The following is a 20,407-nucleotide window of genomic DNA, read 5'->3' on the forward strand; positions in this document are numbered from 1 at the left end:
TATAGGTATCTAATGATAGATGTCAGATATTCAGGAACTACAAACCAGAATTTTTATATACACCATAAAAATGGCTGAACTAAACATCAACATTTCAAAATTAAACGGAGTTTCAGTTTCATCCACATATTCTGAGGAATGAAAGGAAAGTAAGACTAAGACTGCACATTAAAAATTACTTTGGCTCCTGTTAATCTGTACTCTGGAGGGATTGTTTCTTCATCTTCACCCAGTTTTTTGTGTTGTTCCTGTTTGGTTTTCTCCTACAAAGGCAAAATGAAAATAATATTAAGAAGGACATATAACTACATCACAACAGAAATGCATATGAACAAGCTTTCAAAGTCTTCAGTCTACTGGTGCAAATTAGTCTCTCTAATTCAATCCAACTACAAGATAAAAATCTCATGAAAATTAAAAGAAAGCCTCTACTCTTGAGAAAGCTTTCATTTCTCTGCCTGTTTCTCCCTGTTTATATCAGAAGTAGCTCTACGTATTTCAGTGACGACCAACAGAGTTAAGTAAACAGACAAGTATGGACCAGTAATAAAATAGCATTATACTTCTGAGTCTTAATTTTTGACTTTTTTTGAAATCCATTCAACAGCTATCTCGGCTGCATGCAAGGGAAGGCTGAACAGAGAAACTGGTAGCCAACTTCAAAAAGGACTACCCCCCATTCAAGTTATGCTGGAATATGACAACTAAGAAAAAAAGGTAGTAAAGCCATCTTTGGGAACTTTCGTTTGATAGAGTTCCAGCCCACCAGAAGAGCTCTCCTTTCTATTTTTGGCTCTAGTGAACACCATCCTGTCCATGGTTTGGGGTGGCAAATGGGGACATTCAGACTGTGACTATGAACAGCATTCCCTTAGACAGAATACACATATTTCAGTGACTTACTTAAGGCTCCCTGTTAAAATAACAAGATCAGTGACAAAATCCAAAGTTTTATGTATCATTCCTAATTTAAACAACTCATCATAAATTTGGTTCCTTTTGGAAAAGGACCATACTGTATGCTACCTCTGATGTGCATGTAAATTCTGCTTTGGTTCAACAGTAAGACACTAAGCAAATGTCATTTTCAGAATCTGAGGGAACTGTAAAAGGCAAAATTATTAAGAAAATGTATTCACTGTGTTGAAATCCTACTAGTAATTCCTAAGCAGAACACAACTGGTTTCATAAGTAAATTTTGTTTTTAAAAAATGTGCAAATATTACCTCTAAATTGTTTCTAGTCTGAGGAAATACAGTTAATACTGAAGACAGTATTTATAGTCTATTTTTTGAGGTCTGATTGTTTCTCTACCTTAACTTTGTCCACAGCAGGTTTGTTTTCGTCTGGATCAGGCTCTCTCTTTCCTAGGCTACTGGACAAGGCTTCTAGTGCTTCATCTGCCACATGACCAACCTGTAAGGGTATTAATACAGTAAAAAATAATTCCCAGTCTAGAGTTCAGCTGCAGCTGAAGAAACCTGTTCATATACTACCACCACCAGCCACACATTACTAAAGGTAAAAATTGAGAAGTATACTGAAAAATTGTAATGCTTCTCTCCCTAATTGTCTTCATATACTTGGGATCTGCTGAGTTCAAGGCATACGGAAACTGACAGAGTTGCTCTGTAAACAGGCTCCTCCTTTCCAAAGACTTACTCACAGTCAAAATGTTCTACAAGGGGGTTGTCTGTTTTGTTTTTTAATAGAAGCATATATATTCTGAGAAGGGATGCAAGAATGTCAGCAATTAATGCAATCTTCCGAAATATGCAGTAGAACTATAATGATTTTTTTGTAGAATTTGTCTTTTCCTGCAGTATCTATTAAGTACACAAAGAGCATCCCTTTTAGAGCAGTAAGAGCTAGAGTAGACCACAAGTACTGTCACTTTGATTTTCTCTATTAAGAATGTCACTGACCTTCCCCATTCCCTTTGTGCTTGACTTGATTTTTTTGGAAAGCACTCAGACTTTGTGGCTTACCTCTATGGAGGAAGAATATGCAGTACTGAAACAGGCATCTTGACAATATGCTATACCATTGCATAAATGAAGCACAGAATTTTGCTTTAGATCCAGCTAAGACTACTCACTGAAGATGCAGCTGATGACTGCACAGTGCAAGCTGTGGCCCGAGGGACTACTTCATCCCCAGTAGTTTTTACAGAGGCAGGATCTGAAGGCTTCTGAAACAGAACAGTTACACTGCATTTTACTGAATATGCTCAGAAACCCAAAATGTACCTGTTAAGTTGCTTCTTTTTTTTTAAAATACAGTACAAAACAAGCAAGAAAACTCTGAATTTAAAGATAGAAGCCCCTCACTTAGGGACTAAGTGCCAATACTGCATGCTGCACTACAGGAAATGGGGAGGAAAACACAAACAGAAGAAAAAATTTTTCTTGAAAGAAAAGTAGCATTATCCAGTCTTAGCAAAACTATCAGTGTCAGCATCTTCAGTGAACTAGAAAGACATACTTTGGATGTGCTGCTGGGCTTCGATGGTTTGGATTGTACTGCAGGCTGTGCAGGGCAGGCAAAGTCTTTTGAAAATTCATCAACAAGATCAGATTCACTCAAAGGCTGCAAAAAACATACACGTGGTACAGGTGACTCACTGCCTGTTTTTTATTTACTTCTTCAAAAATTATATTTCAGCTACTCAGAAAGCAGGAAAACTTTCGTAGCCTACACCGAAATACCCTTCCATATTTACGTGCAACAAAACAGCATGAATTCCACAGTGCATCAATTAAGAAAACCACTTTTCAGAATGAGTCAGTTGCTTTGTTATCAAAAGTCAAGATAATGCAGAGAACATAACGTTCAATACTGTTTACAGGGCTACTGAAAAGGAAAATACAACCTCTTAATTAGAAAATAAAGAACGCTAATATTTACTAGCTAGTATTTAGTATAACAGCATCATGTTGTTATAATACTTCTAGTGAAGATTACATATAGGTAGTGGAAAGCAGCACCACCAGATTATGACCCTCCCATTTTAATTTTTTTTCTTTTTTTCCAGCAGAAGTAGAGTTCTCTCAGAGGCAGCACCTGGAAGTTCTCTTAGCTTGTGCACTGACTGCTGACACTAAAACACACTTTTAGTTCCCTACTGTGTGATCTACTACAATCTATTGATACTATATGATCTAGCACTATGTGATCTATGTACTTCTGTGATCTATTACTAATGCTCCTGAGATCCTTCAAACCACTGTTTACACATAAATGTTTAAATCTTTGCTAGCATCAATCACTATTCACTTGCTATGTGGAACTTAACTGGTTAGGGCTTATTTGGTCCAATTCGTAATATGTAAAATGACATTTCTAAAGGAAAGTCTCTTATTTTCCCTCCCACTTTCCTTCCTTTGTGGATCAGTGCCCCAAAGTCTTTATAAAATGCCTCATCACATAAGGCCTCACTTTTCATAACATCTGAATTCCTCGTTCAATCGCTAAATCAAAAACCTTTTAGGCAGTAACGACTTTTTTCACAAAAGTAATGCCACTGCACGTGCTTAAGGGTATGCAGAGTGGACGCTCAAAGTAACAGAAGCCCTATTTGAAATCATGATGGAAGAACTTTGCATTTGCCAGGAATCAAGGAAGAACTGTCAGCTGCCGAGTAACTTTTTTGTTTTCCTGGTTTTGCTTTCACTGATCTACATTACTGATGATACCACAGGAATACTGGCAAACCCATCTTGCTCAAAATTGCCTTCTTCAAATTATAAATAGTGAAGTAGTGCTGATAAAAATACTGCAATGTATGACTTCGATACCCCTGTGATTCACTTACAGAACAACTACTCAATTATATTTGTGTCTCTGATTGATAGAGGTGGAAGAGCATAGGAATATTGATTCTTCTACTAACCACTTGATTTTTTTTGGCATAAGACTTCACGATTCTGAGCTCATCTTCTGCTTCAGTTTTATACTGGACTTTAGTCAAATTATGAACCAACCTCGCTTAACTCATGGCATGTTCCTCTTCTGGAGTTTTTCTTTTTTTCTGTGTGCCATTTCTTTCATGCTCCCTGTGAAACAGGAAAGCTTGTTGCCTAACATTAGTGCCTGGTTTCCTCAGAGCATAGCTGCTCTCTCTTTTTCCCTTATGACATGCTTGGCATGTCTTCCTTCTGTGCAGCTGTCACACATCACCCACTCAAGGCAACTGCATGTCTAAGACCTGACATGCAAATTTTTAGAGATGTAAAGTCTTTTCATCACTGCTTTTCTGTTCCTCCATATTTCAAGCTTGAATAATACAAATGACTTCTTATTTCTGCTAAAAAGGCACAAAGTCATTCTTGCTCAGATTGGTCTTGATCTTCACACTCATTTCAGAAGAACAGAGGTTTCTTGTACTTTTCCAATTTCAGCAGCACTCCTCAACTCACAGTATTTCCGAAGCAAAGCGCTCAGTTTCTTCAGTGCACAGTTCCTTTGCTTTTCCAAATTTTTGCGCTCTTCCTAAGCATTTTAAATTAACCTTTGTAACTTTCAATCTTTTCATTCTATCTTGCACTTCCTAGGCCATGATGGATACTTTTTGCGAAGTCCAAACTGTTCTTTGTGATTAGCAAAATGTACGCTGCAGCTTTTTCCGTCTTTCCAGTCATGTTCCTTTATATCTGATCTGATGACTAATGAGTGGAAACTCTCAGGAAAACAAAAGATTTTCCTGCCTCGCCTCTCTCTGTCCTTCAACAGCTCCAACAGACTTCTACAGAACGCCTTACACTAATTCCCCATACAGCACTTCATTGTGTCAGCAGTCATTTCTGCAACTCTCTCCTGTCTTAGTAATCACTAAAACTCTTTCTTACTATGAGCTCTTGATTCACAGCCAGTGAATTTCAGTAAAACCAACTTTCACCTGACATTTCAGATCAGCAGGTTTTCAGATGTGCAAGGAAGTAAACACAAGCAGACCAAGAGACTTAAATAATGGCACAGAGAGAAGTGATGATAGGCAGAAAACAGGGTATCTATTCACATTCCTACAATACTGTGAGTTTTCTAACCTTAGGTTTTTCTTCAGGCTCTGGCAAGACTGGTTTTCCATCTTTATCCTAAGAGTAAAGTAAGTATTATTGAAATTTTTCCATTGTTATAACAAGTGCCGTACTCCGTAATCACCCACAAAATAGTATAAAATAAATGATACACACAAGATGAAATCAGTGACACGGTAACAGGAATTCCCCTAAACAAGGGGAATTCTTACATGGCCAGGTAAGTGGTTTAAGAAAGCAAAAGTCATGTCAGCACAATACAACTGGGCCAAGAGACCAAGAAGTTTTCATTCCTATCAGTATCACGCAGCAGGAACTAATTCCATAGTAAACCAAAACAGGAATTAATGCAGCAGTAAAACAAGCTTTGAGGGCAAAAGACAAACATTTGCATTTGACCAAATAGGGGGTTAAATCCCAGGTCTGTAGTCAGGCTGTATTGGCATCTCTAAAAAGAGGGGTAAAACTGCTCCTTTCAAAACAGAATGTTAACATTCAGGTCCAGCAAAGCCAGTTTACATAGCAATATTGTTAACATGAGTTATACTAATAACGGTTGCAAAAACTTTCAATTCTGAACTTTACAGAAAACAGACCCAGTTCTACTGTTGTTTTGCTTAACCTTGAACAAATCTCCATCACTTGAAGTGACAGTCTGAAAAAATTAGTGTACTTTTCATACCATTTTGCAATAGTGTTTCAAGGTTACATTACAAAGTGATACCCAACAGCACTTCTGTAAAAGGATGGATTTTACAGCACCGAGGTTTAAAATCAGAAAGAAGTAACACCACTCCTGGAGAAGGAATGTGTGACCTGGGAATATCAGATCTTTGCTCAGAATGCCTGAAAAACCCAGTCATGCCCACCGAGGAAGGGAAGGAAACTAGAGAGACAGAAATCAACAGCGGAAGAAAGCCACTGATTAAATACTAGTTTTGCTTCTTTTCCCCATGTCCTTCCCCTCTTTGTGACAAAGAAAGTGTTAGATACAGTGCCCCATTTACAAAGCTATGAAGATATGCAAAACTTACCAACTCTGGTGTTAACCTGTATTCTGGAGGTATGGTATCTTCACGTTCTCCAGCCTTTTTTTCTTTTCTCTCTTTAGCTTTTGCCTTAAAAAGAAAGAACAAAAAAAAACCACTTAGAGAAGTTAAAAACGCAAAGTACACTCAACTTCACCATCAACATTCTTCCGCCTACTGTTTGAAGTAGTACTGGCATCAGATAAAACTATTCCATATATCAAGATACTAAAATTCCTCAATTTATTCCTATCAAATTTCTGTGGTAAGATCATCATGGTTTAAGAATCAATGCCATATGTGAATATGGCTATATTATTTTAAATTCTAAAAAACTTCAGATACTATTCAGAGCCATACCTTGTGGCAGGTACTTTTAGAATTTTTGGGATGTACAAAATCCTTAGGTTTCCTTTGATTTCATCACTCTGACTATACAAGCTGTAATTATGTACCTTCTTCCATCACTGCTACTGAAACACAGCTTTTAATTCCCTGGAACTCCTTCCTGAAGCAATGCATCCACAAAGTTATCCAAAGGCCCAGACCAACTGAATCTGCAATACAACACGCTCTTTTTTTTGTCAAAATTGAGCTCCAACATCTTCTCTTGGCAACAAATGACTTTCTACTATTTCCCTGTCATTTGTTTGCTCTGAGCTGTTGTGAGAGTCGGTCCGAAGTTGGCCCAAAAGAACAGTAATGTCTCAACATCATCAATAGAAACTTGGAGATGATACAAGGACACCAACACCCGAAAAGGGAGGACTCCATGGTACGGGAAAACACTGTACTGTTCTCCACTACCTGGGACTGAAAGTAACAGCCGAGATAAAACCACATTCCATCTGTCAAAAAAGATGGATCTCACCTGCTGTCTCAGCAACAGGCAAGAAAACTTGAACCTTAGGTGAACTTTCCTCATTATAATATGAAAAACACACCTCCTAGCCGAAGTAATATGAAAACCCCCCTCCTAGCCAAAGGCCCCCCGCCTCCAAGGCAAACCACGCCTAAGACACGCCTCCTTGAGGATGCGCAAAAGTCTTGTTCGGGGAGGCGGCGGGAAGGTGGAGGTTGGCAGTGGTCCATGGGACAGAGGAGGGGGCAAGGTGTGTTGCTCAGCATAAAAGATGCTCCTTAACAACCAAAGTTTGGAAGTTTTCCCCACCAGAGATTACGATGATCAGAAGGACCGATGGGACGCTGCCAGACCCGGGACCATAGGGACGCCTTGGACCTGTGGTGGTAGCTATAATTCTCTCCCTATTTCTTTTTACTTTACCTTTTCTTTCCTCTTTACTCTTTTTACCTATTGCACGCCGCTTTACGGGCAACATAATAAAGTTACACTGATTGATTGAAACAAAACCCCTTTGGCGTTTTCGCCTTTGTTTTTGCACTTCAAGACCGGAGTTTAACGAACCATCACGAGACCATTACTGAGTGGACCGTGACAGCTGTAAGTGAAGACAGGGGAAAATATTAGTAGGATTATAGGCAGAGTTTGCAAAACTAAACTAAAGAGTCAAAGCTTAACACGCAAGCACAGGCCAACTGTTAAAATCTAACTGTTGAAGAAAAACCAAAGTCTTAGAAGACACAGCAAAAGGCAAGACCTAAATTAGAAAGATAGTGGGGTCTAATGGAAAAAGGCGTATATGCACTAAACCCCCAAAAGTTAATAAAAAATCAAACAGCAAGTATGTGCAAAACAACCTTGGTATAAATCGTACCCAGAGCTTGGGGAACAAAACAGAGCAACTGTAGCTAACATAGGGAAAGGTGTATGTATGTATGCTTGTACAGCCAAATGAAATGCTTAGAATTTTCCAGACTATCTTACTATATTCTATTCTACCTGTATCCACCTGGGATTTCTTCATTTCTTAATTTTCTTAATCACATAAGACTCAGACATTCCTTAGGCCTTTGATATGAAAGTGACTTTGTTATTATTTTACACATTTGCACAGTGTCTTAACAAACAAGACTCAGGATTCCACAGGACAGTCTGAAAGCCACTGTAAAAAGGAGTAAGATTATACCTCTGACACCTCTACAACAGGGGTAAGATCTTCTTCAGGTTCAGGTTCAGGTCCACCAAGAGTATCAAGAAGAGCTTCCACTGCATCATCTTTCATTTCCTGTATTTAAGAAAACATGCAAATAATTTCATTGTTTCTTTAAACTGACACAGGTTTTACCTTACATATCTTTTACGCTGTATATGAAGCAAACAGTCAGCACCAGACCGGTCATTTCTATTTGGGTTTACCTAATTTCCTTAACATCACATTGCAGGATATGGAAAATTACCTAATAAGGTCAGTACAGTCTAATCAAGACGTATCTCCTCTTAAGGAGAGACGAAAAGTAAAAAAAAAACAAAACCAACCAACCAACCAACAAAAACAAAACCAAAAAAAAGCACAGTGTCATGTAACACAATTACAATATGCTTTGACATGGCAAACCCAGAAAGTCTAAGGTCACACTTGCTGTCTGCAGAGGAAAAAAGAAAGGCTTGTAAAACATGAGAAAATTACATCATATCCAAGCTTTAAACACACCTTACATAGCTAAGAAAACGCATACATCTTTCTACTCCATTGCCTCTAGTCAGAAGAGCTGCAGTTAGAAGAATCCAGAAGGAAAATCATCTGACCTACTAAGGCCAGATCTTTAAGGTACAGCAGAGTCTGAGCAATGGCAATTCCTCTTATTTCTATACTTTCTATGATAAATAGGATTTACAACTGAAAATGAAGATGATGAGCATCTTTACAAAATCAAGCACATACAAAACATGACATGTGCTTGTAAATTTTAATTAGAAGTTAACTAGTCAAAGAATGGCTATGTATACCTCTTCTGATTTTGTTTTCTTCTCCTTAGGAGGAGCTGATGTCTTGACTGAACTTGCTGCTTGTGCTTGCACGATTTCTCCTTCCTTACTTGGCTTCTATGAGAGGCACGAAATTACAGGCAAATTTGCAAAAATAAAAAGAAGGGGAAAATTGTCAAGATAATTTTAAAGTGAAATATCAAGACAATAATGGCAATGTTCCATTGCAATAAAGGCATGCAGTGGCAAGAAAAATCTCAATACCTCTGTCAGACTTGTCTTCTTTTTTTCAGCAGAAGCAGTACTACAGGCAAAGTCAGATGACAGGGCCTCCGCAAGCTCATCATCTGTCATTGGTTTCTGACCAAGAAATTGCAAACTAGGTTATGATTATTTAAGTTTGAATATCAACACTGTCAAACTCAGTTCAAAATCTGAGTGTGCTCCATACTTACTCACACAATGACCTCACAAGCACATGTTGCTGTCACAGAAAAACCACAGATATTTCCCCTCACTGGTTGATTAATTTTTCAGATAAGCTTTTATTTTTTATGTTAAACTTATCAACAGTAAAATTAAGCTGGTCTACAGAATTCTCTTGCTAAGTATAGAAATTCAAATCATCTTTGCTAAAGACATAACAAAGAGACTCCTGCATGCACAGCTACAATTCATTCCCTTTGTTACTATTACGCCAAATATCTCCATGAGCATTTATCTGACTTGTTTCAACTTCAGTCAGTGTCTTCAAAATTCCTACTTCTTTATTAAAACCATCTGTGCCAAGTTCTATTTAGTTTTATCAGTATCTGTTATCTGGCACCGTACAGCCATTTCCCACTTCCTGGGATTTTTGGAAGATAGGTAACATTTGAATTTTCCTAGGAATCCAATGATAATTGGGTTATTTTCACCTTCCAGTACAAAAAAATAAGTCTTACTTCATCTCCTTCATCTACTTTTGGTGGGACTCCATCTTTGCCATCCCCTTTGCTCTAAAATGAGAATTAATTTTGTAGTAAATGGGAAGTAAAAACATACAATATGAAAGAAAACACACATGAAGAATATTTTTTTAACTCACTAACCTTCAACAATTTAACATACTCTGGAGGGAGACTACCTTCCCGTTTACCCATTTCTTCCAAGTATCTTGAAGATATATCTTCCTATGAAAAGAATGCACACATGAATGTTTCTGTACTTTTGTTTATTGAAATAAATTTCTAATGTAAAGCTATCTACAGTGATGCTTCCAGAAAGAAAATGTGAGGAAAGAAAATGGCTAGGTCAGAAGGCCAATCCTAGACTGTGCCTTTCTGAATCTAGTGTCATGCATATGCACCTTGACTAGCTTCAACAACACATGTCACCCAGCAAAACTCTGCATCTCCACTGCCAGATTCCTTCTGCATTAACGTAAGTCATTTCAGTGTCTCAGACCATAGAATGCCAAAATTTTTACCATGGCTGAGTACCATACTGAGACACTGAGCTTGTAATCTTAATTTTTCTTATGTTACTCTCCCATTCAAACTTAGGAAAGTATGCATTCTTCCCCAAATTCTCAACACTTTACTCTTTCTCAAGTAGAAATTAAATCTTCTAGGTTGTTTACACTCTTTTATACCTTCATCACTGCCTTTTGTAAATCCGTTGCAGACCATACTTGGAAGTCAGTTCAAAAAGCAACAGACTTTCTTTGTTGACACTTTATTGTTTTCTACTTGTCACCACTTAAGGCTTGGCTGACAAGTAAAGTGGACAACAGAGGCTCTCCATTAACCCCTTCCCCAGAGGGGAAGGAAAGGAGAAAAGGGAGAGAGACTTATGGGCTGGAAAATCAAAACTATTTTAATAGAAGAGTAACAATGAAAAAGAGTATAATACCAATAATACTAATAATAGAAATAAAAAACCCCACAAATCCAATATTCAGCTTCCCAATGACAACAAGAAGATTATGTGCCATGGTGGCTTGCACCACTGACATGGTAGGATGGGCATCCGGCACAACAATGTCGGCCATGAAAGAAGAAGGGCCGACCCCAGCAATCCCTTAGCTTTATACTGAGTATGATGTGCATGGGAAAGAATATTTTGTTGGTCAATTTTCAGTCACCTTTTCTGCCCGCTCCCTCCTGCGGGTGAAACCCTTTTATGCCTCTTCACTTGTGGACCACAAGAGAGCCAGCAGTGACTTTGGTTCCCACAGGAATAAGTACAAACACGGGCCTTTCTGCATACCAGTCCTACCTTTACCTTGGTAACAACTACAAACAACGAGTGTTGTCAATTCTAAAAGCAGACACTGTCTGAAAAACATGTAGTTGACTTCAGAAAGTGCAGTTACTTAGAAGAAATTGAATTGAAGGAAAATCTACTGAAAGGAGAACCGGTCCTGTTTCAGCCAAAACCAGGACACTACATACATAACTGTATCATTTCTGTATTACTGAAAAAAACACTAAAGTGCAAATGTGGAAACTCTCTTTTACCTCTTAGCAGATCAAAGCGATAAATACTGGATCAATGTAGTTGTGAGCAACTACAGACTATTTTAGAGGTGAATCTTCTAAAAAAATAAAAATTAAAAATGTAAATTACCGTAACTTCCGGACCAGTGTAAATGGGAGTAGTAGGCACATCTTCTTCAGGTCCACCTAGGGTTTCTATTAGGCTATCTAGTGCCGACTCATCCATATCAGGCTAAAAAATAAGAAAACCATTATAAAAGTTATCAAGTTGTACAAGGAAAAAAAAACTCTGAATCATCGGGTGAATCTGTAGAAAACTCCTGGAAACCAAACCAAAAGCTTTCTTTCAGTAGGTCCTGCACTTGCCAAATTTTTTAGTGAGAACTGTTCTTAAAGTCAGGGCCAGTAACAAGATCATTTGTATTTATATACCAGCTGATATACACATGTACATATACAAGCATAACTGAAGATAAAGACTAATTAATTTTATGCTAGCTGTGGTAAAAGTGATTCTAAGTAAGTCCTATTTGACAAAATACAAATGATGTGCCACTAGTCTGTTACCTATTCTTTCACATAGTCCTTCACCACCATACATAACTACAGTGTAGCAACACTTCAGCACTTACCAATTTATTTTTTTTTCTGAAGATTAAGTGCTCCAGAGAGAGAAACACTCTCTGATACATTTTTACAAACGAAGCATTTGTCTGGGACTCTCTTTACTAACCTCAGTACTTGACTTATCAGGTGCAGTAACCACACTTGCACTGGCTGTGCCTGCACCAGCTGCACCAGCCACTACGGACATCTTCTCAGACTTTGGCTGCAGAAATAAGACAAAAATTAACATTTATTATATGGCCCTATGTTAAAAATTCTAGAGACAAAACAAAGTAAAACAGAGATGTTCTACTCAGGCATGCATATCTATCGCCCCCCTTCATCTACACTTCGAATAAAAATGGTAAGCTGGTTCTAACTACTGGCTGAGTGGTCTGGAAGTTGAGTAGCTGCAGCTTGCATGACAGCCTAAAATCTCCAACTCTGAGGCTGCGCATATTTTTTGGGAACCAGCAACTGGCTAATGCACCTGCACAGTGCCCAGATGCTTGGGCAGAGCAAGGTATCATCTACCTGCAATACTACAGAAACTTACTCTGTTTCCTGTGTGATTTTGCTGTGAGAAAGCAAGCATGCTATTTTAAGTACTCTGCCTCTTTGTTTTACTTTGCCAGTAAAAGAAATCCGCAGTGCAGAAAGACTATGAGGCCCTTTTCAAGTCTCTTTTGCAAGCTTTCATTTATACCCGATACTCTCAATGCACCATTAATGCCAGCAGCAAATACTGCTCCAATAGGTAGGGTGAAAACTGCTTCAGGGAGTCAGGTGCAGGACCAACACCAACACAAAACGCAGACTTCTGCATTACTGACACCCTCATTTACTGGAAAAGAAGTGGGTTGTAGTAGAGCTGCAGGAGTCCTTCATGTCACTCTGGTCTTGTCACCCAGACACATGCAGAGCAGAAGAGGAAAAGATCTAGATCCTGACTCTACCACACACTTTTGCTCCAGCTTTTTCTCCACTTGCTCCTCTGAAATGACCCCTCCCCAACTTCTTCCCCAATCTTTCTCTTCCTAGTTTTTTTTCAGAGTCTCGCAGTCAGGCCATACAGCTACCCTACTGCAAACAGACAACCTGCTGACTCGCACCATTTGGAGCCAACACTGCTACTGCAAACATGCCTGAACATTCACAGGCGAAGGAGCTCCATGATGGCAATGCTCATATAAACAAAGCATTTGACTGACTGAGCAGACGGTCCCTTCTGTTCACCTTCAGTAGTGAAGAGGTAAGGGAAGAGACTGACAAAAAACCAATTACACCCACATAGCCGCAAGGAACTTGCAAAAAGCTTGCACGAATGACAGAGGAGCCCCAAACATGTAACACATGGACACAGGCTGACAACAGTGATAATCTTAATGTTAGTTGCTTGGCTAACAGCCAGAGTGTGTTGGACAATGAAAACAGATGTATGAAGAGGACAACAAAAGGTGGATGCACATCAGGATCACCAAACAACCAGCACAAACTACCAATACCATCTGGCTGGGCAGTTCTATCTGCAGCTGATGCTTATCCATTAATGCTCTCATGGGTTAGCTGGAAGTGGTATATTCAGGACGTTGTTTAAGGTAATTACTGGGTAAAGCGCAAAGTTTCTAAGTCCCAGATTTTAGAGCAGCACAAGGAGGTTTGTCATACACACCTTTAAAGACAAGACAGTTTTTGAGCTTTTCTACATTGTGGTTTTCAGTCTCACTTTACAATATTCAGCATAAGAATCCACCTTGGCATGGATTTCTAACACCCACAGTAACATAAATAATAAAAATTGGATTGCCATTTCTACTACACCTTTGCTGTCTCTGTGGAGGTTGCTTGTGGAGGCTGGTCAGCTTGAGTTGCAGTTACTTCTCCTGTATTCTTTGGTTTAGAAGTTGTTGTCACAGGTGAGGTTTCGTTTTTTGCCTGTGTAGAGATAAACTATTATCATTAGATACAGAAATACTTACGGGCTGGCTTTGTTTGATTTGGTTTTTTTAATTATTTTTTTTAAAAGAAAGAGAGCAAGAGAGAAAGAAAGAAGAAAAATACCACAAGAAACCCTCACTCGAAAAGAAAAAAAGAGAGAAAAATCATACAACTTACACCACTGGGTTCCTTTTGCCTCTCTTCAGATGGCTGTTTATTTTGAGAGTCTGATGGCTGTCATAAAATAAAAAATTGAGATCATTTACCCTTACCACCATTCAACACTACAGAATATGATCTACACTAGTTCAAATAAGCACAAGACAGATTTAAAGCTGGTTAACAAACACTTCCGAAGCTCTCATGAAGCAACAAACCATCCTGACCGTTCCACCCAAACACTGCATTTCCACACTTGTTAGCTCCCAGCTCTTTTGCACACAGGTATGTTACTAATCACACGGCAGTTTCGTGTGGCACAGCAGTAGCAAAGATTTTAGCCTCTTTTTTTCAAAGTCAGTCAAAGAGCAAAGTACAACCATTCGCCAAAGGTCAAAGATAAGTATTTACCTTGGCTGACTCCATGTGTTTTCCAGATTCTGTTTTGGTTTTTGGTGAGGACTGAAATACAAGGAACATATATTCAGACAGAGATTAATATGCTTGTTTATTTCTAAGGGGTTGGCTTATGTAAAGAAGAACACTAGACAGGTTCACACTCGTGAGCACACATGCTATGTAACCAATACAAACTGCTTTGATCTTGCAGTTTAAAACATCCTGGCACAGACCTCCACTCCAGCAATCTAAGGGTATTCAAATGTGTGCAAACACACACAGACACACATGCACACACTCCTCAGATGAAGGATCGAAAGAGAGGGAAAGAAGATATTCAACGAATACACTGAACAGTTTGATTTACACCTGAAAATTTTCTGCAGCCATGCCACAAAGTTGATTCCTGTGATCCACCTCAAGCCAAAATACAGTAAGCAGTACTAGTAGAAACACAGGTACGAACAAACACTGAAAAATTAAAGAACAGTTACATCTGATAAGAAGAAAGAAAAATGGAAATGCCAGCCTCCTCATCATATTTTTCTTACTATTTTTCCTTGCGCTTGCTACGGCAGCTGTGCCACAATTAACACTAAAAGAGCCAACGTGGCTACTGCAACGTCATCAAGAGATGCCCAAGAGAAGGCTGTTGCCTACTGTGTGAGCCTCCAAGGCTCTGCCCACTTGAATGGCCAGGGGAGCTGACGGACCCAGGGGAGAGCGACCTGATCTGCTAGGGACAGCACCGGCTGCAGGGGGTACATGGCAGGAGATGCCAACCCCGATGCCTAGGCCCTTTTCCCCCCTGGGCCTGGCATCCCTACGCTTTCTCTGGAGGTGGCGGGGAGCACCAGTATCGTCTCTCCTTGTGCTGTATCCACCTGCAGCAGAGAGGTTTTGAACTCCACCAAGGAAACAAGGGGCCACAGACAGAAGCCGTCCTTATCCCCTCTATCTTACTAATACACCAAGCATATTTAAAGTTACTAACAAGGTTTTCTCCCCAGTAGCCTACTAAAAGTCAGTGAACACCCCCCCATACAAATCTATTAGGTAGTAATTTAAATTTTTTCACTTCAGCTGCTGAGCATTAATTACTATTTAGATACATCCAGCTCCTGTTTTCTAGCTGACCACATAGAGAAATTTGCTAAATTTGTTTACCATTTGTTATGCAAGTACTGACACCCACATACTGAACCACAGACATGTGGTTGGGAAATCCTAAACATGCATGAAAACATAGATGCCCAGGCATAAGCTTGGCAAAGGTCTCAAAGCTGTAGACCACAGTGAAGAACGCATCACCACGCACAAGTCAGTCACAGCAGGTAAAATATTGATGGAGAAGGAGGACAAAAACTTCTCAAACTCCAAAGTGGGGAAAAATTTAAAATAAAGTAATAATTTTAAAAAAAAAAAAAAACAAAACCAAAACTTAACCTCTCAATTCCTCCCTTTGGATTTTCTCTTGACTTCTAACCTGATTAAAACACAGTACTTTTCAGATTCAGTCACACTTTATATGCTCCCACTGGTACATCCTCGTTACATGACTACCATATGGTTAGCTCAAAGACACATACATCTATTTGTGTACCTGTACACTAAATAATCCTATATTGAAAAGGTAATCCTAGATTTTCTCAGTTTTTAAGCTAAAAAAGGTCAGACACGTTTATGTGACACCTAAAGGAAAGAGTCCATCTGACATGAGATGTCCTTCTGCAGCGAGGCTGCAAAGAAATGCAACAGAGGTTCAAGAAACATACAGTTTGACTCTTCCTGCTGTGGGACTGCTGCCTGCTCAGACTTCAAGCTCCCTGCTGTTAGAGCATAAATTCAGGTTTTCCTTATGTGCTTTTCAGAAGAAAAGTAAAAACATCTTTTTTGCAGGACAATAAAATATATTTACCTGCATTTCTGTCAACACCTGACAACAGTTTTACAGAACATAAATTCAAATTCTCAGCCTGCCAAACCAGTTATTAGCAACTGCGTGCCTTTTTTTTTTTTAATTGTAAATACTAGTTTACTAAGTATTTAATGTATTTTTTTGGTAGGGTATATATTATTCATTATTCTTGTATATCTTTTAAAATGTGCAGAATCGCTCATACTATAAATTTATCGATGACAATGCTGAAGAATATACGGACTCATATGGGCGATGCTTTGATTCAAGACTTACACACTTGTGAAGATGCCAAGGCCACATTAAAGCATGATCATGAACACATACATGCTCACGCACACACACACGCACAGACACATCTATTTAGATACACTTTTAGCAATAACAACGCTCAAATGCAATTAAAAAAAGTTATTACCAGGCAAGTCAAACCAACAATTTTAGTAGGAGACTACAGATGCAAAGGCAACTATTCAGTCATCCTTTAAACAAAGTCAGCTGTGACCAGTCACAGCCTGAAGCCATAGGATCACTTCACAGTGTACACTGTACTCCTACGGAAAAAAAAGATCTTCCACCTCTCTCCCCTCGTACTGCCTGCTTCCACCTGCACTGTGCCAGCATCTGAGAGGCCACATTTTACACTGACTCAGGAAACTGAAAAACAGCCTGGAAAAGAAAAATAACATTTCTAAACAAGTTCCCTCATTTACAGTGCGGTTCCACAAATGCGTGCAAAAGGAAGGAAGCCGAAAGGGATGTGTTTCTGTCTGTGACAGCAGCAGCACCCTACCTCCTCCATTCTTCCAGTGAAAGTGACAGGGTGCCTACCCTCCACCCTTGTCCTCCAACCTTCCCACCCAACCCCCGGGGCTTTGCCTACAAAACAAGACCTTCCACATGCCTTCCTCTGCTTCTGTAACCCACAGCTTTCTCAGAGGGGCCTAATACTGCGGGTTAAGTTGAGACAAAGGATTCACATACACAGAAATGAAAGCTAAGGAGGAGTCCAGAGCACGTTCAAGAACAGTTGCTCACTAGAGAGACTCTAAGAAAGACAAATGAGACGCGGTTATAGCAGGCAATTAGGAAAGAGTTGTTAATTTGTAAGAAATTTAGGACTAGAAATGAAAGTGACTCAACCACCTTACTTCTTTTCAAAGAAGTCTACTGCCAAAATGCAGATGACTTGCTTAATCCAGCAGGAGGAAAACATAAATGATGCAACAGACATTTCAAGAAAACATTAACTGTCTTACACATGCAAATGCAGGACACTGTTTCAAAGGGATTTCTGTTTACCAGTCTCTCAGCGCTGAAGTATGCCTCTGCTACTCTATTTTTGCCTCATCTGGCAAACATCAGTTTTAAAGATCTGATTAGAAATCTAACACTTTCTTCTGAGAGTTATTTCAAATTTCAAGTATGGAAAGACCGTAACTATTTTTAGACAGCTGTCTGGGCTAAACCATGCAGAGAATGGCATCAGTAACGAACATGATACAAACGAGTTTGCTCCCAAACAAAGCAGGAAGATGAAACTGGAGACTTGCAGATACCTTCATCTATAAGTAATGATGATCGTGCACAAACGGAAAGGGTTTAATTGTCATCCAGCTCACTGCTACCAGTCCAAGTCTTACACATGTGCACGGAAGAAAAGGGTTTTAAATGGTTGAGGGGAACGTAATGGCTAACTTCAAATACTGAGAAGATGGACTGAGACTGTCTCCAGCGATGCAAGCTAAAACAACAAGAGGCAATAGATACAAGTTGCAGCAAAGGAGCTTCCCATTTGACAAAAAGAAAAAAAAAAATCATCATAATGAAGGTGACCAAACATCAGCACTGGCCACCCAAAGACGCTGCGTGACCTGCACACTTGCAGGTATTGTGGGCAGTCTGACTTACCTGCGGAGCCAGCTCTGCCTGGACTGGAGGGCTGGACCAGATGACCTCCAGAGGCCTCTCCTAACCTCACCACTGTGCGTGTTCCTCCGTTCGTACGCACAGGAGGGGCAGACAGCCCTAACTTCTACCACTGCACAAGTCCCTGCTGGCCTAGTTTGGTATTCGGTATTTTTGTTGGTTTCACGGTTACGATTACGGAAAATGAAAGAGGGAGAGAATCATTAATCGTTTGTTTAAATAATATACGTAAATTCTGTTAGGCAACAGAGGCATAAGGGAGGATTATGACTCTCTTCTAAGCAGCAAAGCACATGGTTGATGACACAGCTTCGACACTTAAGTTTTAGTCATAAGACAAGACAGAACAAGCGTAAAGGACAAAGGCAAGGGAGCTGTCAGACAGACAAAGATATGAGATTAACAAGAAGATGCAGTTGTACGGACACTAAAAGCTGAAACTTGTCCCGAATTCTTTGAATACGTGAAAAACTATAATTAGGTAAATTACCCTGTAATTACACTGGGGGGAGCTATATTCTTGTCAGAGTGTGACAGAGCTAAAATTAAAAATTTTAATTCAAATGTTTTTTATTGCTGTAATAAAGTCCTCCGAGTGCTTTGTACAGCATTTTTTAGATAGTCTCTGAAAAGGAAACTAAGCTGAAGACAAGAAACATGCAAAATAAAGTTACTCAGTATCAAGGTGTTAAAAAAGAAACTCCACTGCTTCACAGATTTGTGCTTAACTGCAAGCATGAGTTTTTCACGAATTCATACCTTTGTTTCAGATGGCTTCCTAATTTGTGGTTTTGAGGATGCCACAGAAAGGGACTGCTGCCAAGAGAAAGAAAAAAACCAACAAATTAATTAATTTCACCTTTGTTATACATATTTCTATTAAGCAAGCATAAGCAACCTGAGTTCTTCAGAGATTCAGCTAAAAAATAACAGTAAATTATTATTGAAAATTAGAGTTATCATTTTAGATCTTCTGTCTGGCCTGTATTTCTACAACACACATTCACAGTTTACATTTAAATAAACAGCACAAGTTACTGATTTTTCCAGATTTTCTCTTCATTTTTACCATGCCACTTGCTGTATGAAAACACACATTGTCTGAATGAACCCAGAAGCTATATTACTACCCTATACCCTAGGGTGACTTCTCACATTCACAGGGAAAATTTTCTCATTTCCGTAATTTTTCACAGTACAAGCATTTCTCAACAATAAGACAAAAGCTATACCGAATTTAAAAGGTACCCTATGATGATGACACCGTGCTCTCCCCGCCAGTGTATCTAGTATCTTGCACACCTTAGTAAGAGGTTTGACTACACTAAATACACACTAGAGAGAATTTGCAATTGTCACGTTACAGAAACGTAAGCAAATAATATGTTTCCGTATATGTAAATACGTACAGATTGACCACATAAAAGATGGGGATTTTTGTATGGGTAGAGATGTGTACAGGAATGTATAGAGCCTTCTACATCAGGACAGAGAACAAAAGTTTTTGAACAACCTTTTTATACATTTCCACCACCTCCACCAGGTAATCTGTAGGCAACACTGTATTTTTCTCAATTTGCTCTTTAATAGTTATTCCTTTCCTTTTTGTTCTTTTCCATGACATTCATCTGAATCCCTTATACACGTTCTACACCTTTGTATTTGTCACCCTAGTCCCTGTCCATTTAACGGAAACACATTTATCTCAGCCCTTCTCCCCTCCTCCCCTCAGGAAACTCCAATCAACCCATTTTCTTACAGTACACTGAAAAATTCTTTCCCAAGTTCCAGCACCGCAGCACCACGACAACCCTGTCACGGCTTAAGGCTGGGCAGGCTCTGAGAAGGGGCAGCAGACGCTGCGGGAGGGGACGGGACGGAGAAAAGGGAGAGAGACTTACCAGCTGGAAATTAAGACTACTATAATAAAACAGTAACATTGAAAAAGAGCATAATGATATTAATACTATTAATAACAGAAATAAAAGGAAAGGTATACAAAACCTGTACTGAGCTTCCCGGCGACGGTCAGGGAATCGCAGGCCGTGGCGGCTCGCACCGCTGCC

The 20,407-nt window shown here is 39.3% G+C and overlaps 1 protein-coding gene across 1 annotated transcript in view; it reads right to left on the bottom strand.

Annotated features, from left to right (window-relative positions):
• CAST (calpastatin) overlaps positions 1-20,407 on the bottom strand; it is a 56,043-nt gene that overhangs the window by 10,378 nt on the left and 25,258 nt on the right. Inside the window, exons 6-22 of the mRNA XM_009703885.1 lie at positions 19,101-19,157; positions 14,507-14,557; positions 14,114-14,170; positions 13,820-13,933; positions 12,126-12,221; positions 11,523-11,624; positions 10,004-10,084; positions 9,857-9,910; positions 9,177-9,272; positions 8,934-9,029; positions 8,113-8,211; positions 6,071-6,154; positions 5,046-5,093; positions 2,485-2,589; positions 2,090-2,191; positions 1,315-1,416; positions 180-263 (exon numbers count right to left, since the gene is read on the bottom strand). Coding sequence (XP_009702187.1) covers positions 180-263; positions 1,315-1,416; positions 2,090-2,191; positions 2,485-2,589; positions 5,046-5,093; positions 6,071-6,154; positions 8,113-8,211; positions 8,934-9,029; positions 9,177-9,272; positions 9,857-9,910; positions 10,004-10,084; positions 11,523-11,624; positions 12,126-12,221; positions 13,820-13,933; positions 14,114-14,170; positions 14,507-14,557; positions 19,101-19,157 — 1,428 coding nt within the window. The remainder of the gene's footprint in view (positions 1-179; positions 264-1,314; positions 1,417-2,089; positions 2,192-2,484; positions 2,590-5,045; positions 5,094-6,070; positions 6,155-8,112; positions 8,212-8,933; positions 9,030-9,176; positions 9,273-9,856; positions 9,911-10,003; positions 10,085-11,522; positions 11,625-12,125; positions 12,222-13,819; positions 13,934-14,113; positions 14,171-14,506; positions 14,558-19,100; positions 19,158-20,407) is intronic.

This window comes from Cariama cristata, unplaced genomic scaffold (genome assembly GCF_000690535.1).
Source record: "Cariama cristata isolate BGI_N322 unplaced genomic scaffold, ASM69053v1 scaffold9927, whole genome shotgun sequence".
Lineage (NCBI taxonomy): Eukaryota > Metazoa > Chordata > Aves > Cariamiformes > Cariamidae > Cariama > Cariama cristata.